This window comes from Miscanthus floridulus, chromosome 3, assembly GCF_019320115.1.
Source record: "Miscanthus floridulus cultivar M001 chromosome 3, ASM1932011v1, whole genome shotgun sequence".
NCBI lineage: Eukaryota > Viridiplantae > Streptophyta > Magnoliopsida > Poales > Poaceae > Miscanthus > Miscanthus floridulus.
Window position 1 is genome coordinate 145,768,741 of NC_089582.1, and position 7,281 is coordinate 145,776,021.

Here is a 7,281-nt window from a genome sequence, read left to right on the forward strand (position 1 = left end):
GTGTAAGAACCTCCATGTCACCGACATCTTAGTGCAGCTGCAAAACCCAGTATTTGGATATATTTGAACCATAAGGATTCCCATGAATGATGGTATGGCAAGTTTCGCCAAAGTTTAGTTACTTCCGTTAGCCCACAGTATCAACATCAGTGTTTTTTTTAAGGAAAATCATCAGAGTTAAAAAGGCCGAACCGGGTAAACAAGTTGCGCTTATGATTATGCCTGGCCCATTTGCATCCGATGGACCTTAGGGTTGCCCGGCTGCGGCTCTCCGCCTTGAGTTCCCTTCCTCCCTCCGTGTCCAAGCAACAGCCGCCGCACCCTCGCAATCCAGATCTAGATCGAGAGTGGGGGTCCCGTGAGATCTCGGGTTCGGTCGCGTGCTATGGGGCGGTCACGGACCCGTGGCGGTAAGGCGGCGAGCGCGTCGGTGGCCGGCGACTCTGGCCTCAAGAGGAAGGCGGCGAGCGCGTCGGTGGCCGGCGACTCTGGCCTCAAGAGGAAGGCGACGAGCGCGTCGGAGGCCGGTGACTCTGGCCTCGAGGGGAAGGCGGCGAGCGCGGCGGAGGCCGGTGACTCTGGCCTGAAGGGGAAACAGGCGAGCGCGTCGGAGACCGGTGGCTCTGGCCTCAAGGGGAAACAGGAGAGCGCGTCGGAGGATCGTAAGATCCTGAAGCTCAAGAAGGAGGAAGATCGTAAGATCCAGATGCTCAAGTCGGAGGAGGGTAAGATCCTGAAGCTCAAGAAGGAGGCTATGGCCGCGAACGAGGAGATGAGCGAGGCCACAAGGGAGGAGCTTGCCCCTTACATGCCTGTGGTTAGGGCGGACGAGCCGGCTGGGAAGAAGAAGACGAAAAAGGTGCTGGTCAAGAAGTTGGTGGCACAGGAGGAGATCGACTTTCTGTTGGCAATGCCCTGCCCGATTAAAGCTAACCAGATGAGTGAAGAACAGCTGGCCGAGCATCCCAAGAGATTCCAAGACTGGTACCACGAAGAAATGAATATCGCTAAGAAACTGCGTGACTACCATCAGGCCCTCATTGACCAGTACTCAAAATATGGCTATGCGGTGGACGAATCTGAGACTGAGGTCACTGACGACGAAGACGAAGATGGCGGCAACTAGCAAGCTAAAGGCAACAATCAAAGGGTTGAGGTCAATAACTTGCAAGGAGTCAGGAGGCGTGTGTGTCTGCAAGATCCTCCATCTACCCTAAGTCAAGTTGCACCCGTGTCGTGTACGTGGTGTGATCCACTGCACCTACTCTAAGTGTCTGCTCATTATTGGGTTATTTTGATCCATACCATTACAATTTTTACGTTTCTAAAATATACCATTACTATTCATCTATTTGAAAACATACCTTTACAATTTTGTCTCTACCTCATCCGTGCCATTTCTAGGTTTGAAACCATAACGGGACCACCTGCACGTCACTGTATTTTCATATGACCTAAAATACCCCTGTCATTTTTTTCTCTCCACCCACTGACCTAGAGGGCCCACGTGTCATCCTCTACTCCCTTCTTCCTCTGTCCACTGGTGCTCGCCTGCATAGGGCACCGTCCGCTTGTAGGTTCACCAAGGCGACTGGGGCTGCTCTCGAGCTCGTCGGCAGGGCGCTCGACGCCACGCGCATGGTGAGGCTGGATCGGAGGCCCAGGTGCAAGAGGCAAAGGCAGAGCCCACGACGTCGGAGGGGAGCATGCTGCGGCTGCCGGCGCCGAGTGCCCACCGGCGCCGCGGAAGCAGGAGTGGGCGCCTCCGCCGCAACAGCCTTCTTCCCCGTCGCGCACGAGCTCACTACCGTGTTCCTGGCCCTGTTGCCAAAGAAGCGGATCCAGGCAGGCTGACAACCGAGCGCATTCCGATCCGCGCTGCCGCGGCTGAACTCGGGACGGCGAGCTCGGGTGCCGACGAACACAGGCGTCGGCATGCAGCATGAGGCATGGGATCGGTTGAGGGCGTACGACACCTCCTGCCTCTATCCCTGTTCGGTGCTCGTGCTTGCCATGGAGCGGGTGAGGTCGTGCTTGCCATGTCGCTCGCCGAACCCGCCGCCGCCATGAATCCAGCTATCGCCGCTCGTGCTTGCCATGATGTCCAGCGGCGGCGCACGGGGGCTGAGCCAGCTAGCAGCGGCGTGCGAGGGCAGCATGGGTGGGGAAGAAGCTGTTCTGGAGGAGACGGGAAAGGAGGAAGGAGATGACTAGTGGGGTCCACATGTCAGTGATTTATAGAGAAAGGAAGGTGGAGGGGCAGTTTTGTCCATATAAAAATACGATGATGCAGTGTACGTCTGCAAGTGGGCCTAAATCCTTTCCAAGTGTATACCGTGGCATATTTCAAAGAGGGGAAGAATTATAATGGTAAGATTCACAATAAGTGAATAGTAATGATAGTTCTCGAAACTTTAAAAATTACAATGGTAGCAGTCCAAATAACCCATTACATATATGCATTTGGCGTAATCATAACTTTGGAGTCTGTTTGCATGCTACTGCTGATTCTCATGCTATGCTATTAATCAGAAATGCTAGTTTAGCAATCGTATTGGAGTCGATCGATGTTTTATGTGTGATCGAATCACAATTGTTGCTTATTTGTCGAGACTCCTACTTTTGTCACAAGCTGTTCTGTTTCTTTATTATGTTTGGTTTGTATGTTATTATTGCCATATAAGTTGTTCTGTTTCTGTATGATGTTTGCGGTTTGTTTCATGCTGTCTGTCATATGTTTGCTGTTTGTCTCTTCGGTTTGTTTCATGCTTGTATTGGCACCTTTCAATTCTTAGTTTTTAGCCCATCATGTTAATCAATTCGTCTTCAGACGGTTGAGTTATCCCAATGCTCCATAACCATAGCTATATTTATAGTGTTTTGTGCATAAATCTTTTATTGACTCTGCAGACTATACTATAAGATTGATCTGACATTCCCCATAAGTTTGGATGTGGTACTGACGTTCCATTGCTGCATATTTTGTATTGTTGCATATGCATATTGTGTTCGAACATTCCGCATAGTTTTGGTTGTGGTACTGACATTCCATTGCTGCATATTTTGTATTGCTGCATATGCATGTTTTTTAGAAAAAAAATTGAGGTTGTATCAGCGACCCCATTCCACATTCAGAACCTCATCAGCAGACCTTTAAGAAGACAAAACCAAAGCATAACTGTTACTGGTATCTGCCCTCAGCCTAGTCGTTTTTCAGAGAGATGAGCCGTCAGTTATCAGAGCCAGCGATTCCCATATAAAATTCACAAGAAATAAACAAAAAAAATGTCCCAATGATTGTTCGTGGAGGAAGGCGATCAGACCATTCAGAGTTTCAAACCAATATAATGTGCTGCTACAAGTTAGTAGTCACTGTGCTGATGACATTCTAGTGGCACATCGAACTGTCCTCAGAATCATGGACGCGGCGCTCGATCCATAGCTGCCTGACCTGCTTGTTTGGTCCGGTCGCCATGGCATCGGTTCATGAGTCGTCAACATCGCGTTGCCTCGCCTAGACATCGATCTCGCGGCCTCGATCGACTTGCGTTGCTGAACATTACCACCCACCTAATGTTCTTTTCTAGACGAAGGGAGTATGTATAACCAGTTAACCACCCACCTAATTCTCACCGTTTGATATAACCGCACCTCATTCAGCACATTACCTCAGGAAAAAAAACATACATGGAAGCAATGGAAGTATCCAACAATTCCATCACGTAAACAAAATTTCACTTCTATTTACAGAAACTGAAACAAACTAACACCTATTATGCCCCCCCCCCCCCCCGCTGCAACTTTGCTGCGTCAAAATGAGAACATGCGTTTCTTTGATCTATTACATCAACGTAGAACAAAAAGGGCACAAAACACATCGAGAGGGAGGGGGATAACTGAACCATATTTCATTATATTGCAATGTAAAACATAATACATTTATTGAGATTGAACTATAGATCATTGTTTAGATGAACTTTTCTAAACGACCCCAACTTTTCTATTGGATCACAAAACTGAACCGACAAAACTTCCTCGATTAATCCTCTTGGCAGTTCACAAGCCACCATGTATTTGTTTTGATGTGATGTGTTAGATTGATCTCTAACCTAACTGGACCCAACGGCCCAGTTGAGCCTTTGATTTGCGCCCTGATCGGGGGCGCCCAGCCCACCATGGTTGGAGGGCCCCTGTCACCCTACGCTATAAAAGGAGGTGGGGGCCGGCGGCTCTAATCACGAGGTTCGCCTAAGCCGAGCTCCCCACCGACAAACCCTAAACCCGATCTAAGTGAGGGGCGCAGCCAGTGACGGGAAGTACCTCTGCCACAGCACTGCGCCGTCGTCATCTTCACCGCCAGCACCGCATCTCCGACACGTCTTCCCCGACTGTCGCTGCCCGTGCGCAGACTTCACCAACGAACCCGATGGAGGCCTCTGGATCTACCCCCTTCGTGGTGTCAGGTCGTCAGACATCATCTACCTCTCTCTATCTCTCTATCATGGCACTAGAACGTGTTCTAGGTCTTTGTTTCATCAAGCACCCCGACTAGATCTATGGTCCTAGGGATTTAACAGTCCTAGCAATGGTACCAGAGCCTCGTTTAGGAATAGATCTAGCTTATCAGTTTAGATCCTTTCGGATCTGAGAAAATAAAGGAGGGTTCGGATGAACCCTAACCCTAACTGGGTTAAAGAAAGAAGGAGGGCTCGGTTTCACGTTTAAACCGAACCCTAAAACCCGCAATCAATTCAGGAAAAGAACAACAGTGATACCCTAACAATGAACCCGTAACCCTAACCCTAACTTCCATCCCCATCCCCAACCCTGAAATCGGATAGATTCGAAAAGAAAAGGTAGAAATCGGATAGATCCGAGAAGAAAAGACGAAAGAAATCCAATCAAATAGAAAAAGGGGAAGGGGAAATGGCAAACTTCACCACTATACCGCCACCGGGCGTGTGCTCGCGAGGCTGAGAGAAAGAAGGTGGAGAAGAGGACGGGAGATTTAGGGTTTTGGGGTTTCGGGAGCTCCTCACCGAGGGGAAAAGGGTGTCGCCGCTAGTCCTCTCGACGGCGGCGCGCTCACCCGCATGGGGAGCGCGCACACCGGTGAAGGGGTCGGCAACGGCACCAGTCGCTCGGTCGCTGTGGCTGCTTGCTCTTGGTCGCCGTCGCTCAGTTGCCGCTGTGGTGCGCTGAGGAGAGAAGTGTGAGCGGCGAAGAGAGAGAGCAGAGGAGAAAATGAGTTAGGGTTTCGGTTGGAGGCCGGCGTCGGCGGTTTTTATTCACCCGAAGTCGACGCGCGACCGTTCGATGCTGGATGAACGGCCGAGATCGAACGGGCCAACTCATGGCCTAGGCGGGCGCGCGCGGCCGAGCGACTTTGCCGACCTAGGCCCAGGTTGCGGCCTGGGTGCGGCCTGCGCACGCGCGGAGAGGTGGGCCGAGCCGGCTTTTGCCGGTTTTCGGCCGAAACAGTAAAGAATGAGCTTGGTTTCGCATTTTCTTTTTTCCAGAAAATTGAAAATAGAAATTGGCTCAAAAGATAGCCTAGTATTTCATCAAGAATCTACAAATGATGTCTAGATCAACTCACAAGTGATATCTTTAAGTGGTACTCATGAAGATAGCAAATATTCAAGAAATAATTTTTTATTGATAAATCCAACAAGTGGTTCCATACTAGAAAATTCTTTCAAGTGATATCATATCTACACATGGTATCAATTATGCAAGACGATGGTTCCATAAGTGATCCTCAACTTTAAGTGATCATCAAATAAAGAATGCATCCTTCACCTACAAGAGCTCAAGTGTATCAAATGGATGACCCATGCTATCACATAGGGGGAGGTGTCCCACAAATTGATCTCAAGATCAAAAATCTTTATGTGTGGTATCTCAAGAAGCCCTACACAAGATACAAGTGGTACAAGTTACAAGTGGTATTTACAAATAGTGTCATTCCAATAATCAAGTGATGTCCATAAAAAATGCAAGATTCAAGCCTCAACCATCTACCCCAAATGCATATCTTTGCATCAATAAGAAGCACACCTTTTTATGGAAATTGATGACAAAGAGGGAGAGATTGTACAAAGATATGAAAGCTTTGAGATTGAGATTGTACAAGGGGGAGAGATAAGATATAAAAGCTCAAAGAAGTAGAGGTTGGACATGGACATGGATAAAGAAGGAGCAACATTAAAAAAAAGAGATGGATCAAAATTCTTGGACAAGAGAAGCACAAAAGTAGGGGGAGCAAGATTGAGATTGTACAAGGGAGAGAGATAAGATATAAAAGCTCAAAGTAGAGGTTGGACATGGACATGGACAAAGAGGGAGCAACATTGAAGAAAAGATATGGATCAAAATTCTTGGACAAGAGAAGCACACAAGTAGGGGGAGCAAGCTCATGAACTTTGATTGATTGCATTTGATATGTGCATATTCATGTGCTTGCTTGCATTGCATAAGCTTTCAAACTCAATATGCATGCTTGTGTGGTGTATGCTAGTTGTAGAACTTGAATGATGATTTGATAACTAGCATGCATAGGATGATAGCTAGACACTTGGTATGCTTTTCAAGTAATGGTAGTACCTTGCTTTTAATGTTGATCTCACAAGGTATATAGTGCTTTTATTTCCAAGTGATAACTAGCTAACTATGGTGCTAAGGATAAACTTAAAGGTGCAACTCCGATTGGTACACGCTTCAAAGGTTTATTCTATACACCTTAGCATCATTTAGTAGTAATTACTCTTCCATAATTTTAATCTATGCATATGTGCGAGCTTCAAATCAAACACTCTAGCACATATGTAGGGGGGGCTAATACTACCACTTTGGGTTTGTGGTACTTGTCCAAAATCATTTTCACATGGTAAAATTGCTTGGGCAAGCAACATAAATCCAAAAGAGCTTAATTTCCATATCTTTGTAGAGTTGTCATCAATTATCAAAAAGGGGGAGATTGAAAGGTCCTTGTGTGATTTTGGTAATTGAGTGACAACCTAGGTGGACTAATTGTGTTTATGTGAGATACACAGGTAATTAATCCACAGGTACATATGTGTGAGCAACATATGCCATGAAGGTGAAAATGGCTCGGAGATGTTGCAAAGCTCACACATATGATGATGAAGGAGCTCATTGCACATGAGACATGACATTGAGTCATGTGATCAAGGTGGAGAAGATCAAGACAAGACTTGGCTTGATAGACCGGTTGCAAGCGTGAAGGGCAAGTCGGAGGCTTTGGAGCGATGGACCGCA

General features: G+C 47.5%; 1 protein-coding gene across 1 annotated transcript; it reads left to right on the forward strand.

Annotated features, from left to right (window-relative positions):
• Positions 1-385: 385 nt before the first annotated feature.
• LOC136544644 (uncharacterized) lies at positions 386-1,126 on the forward strand. Its single transcript, XM_066536731.1, has one exon. It carries the CDS (start codon positions 386-388, stop codon positions 1,124-1,126), a length of 741 nt encoding a protein of 246 aa, XP_066392828.1.
• Positions 1,127-7,281: the final 6,155 nt, after the last annotated feature.

Excerpts from the sequence above, each read along its gene's own strand:
- LOC136544644 (XM_066536731.1), top strand. The coding sequence starts at position 386 with ATGGGGCGGTCACGGACCCGTGGCGGTAAGGCGGCGAGCGCGTCGGTG.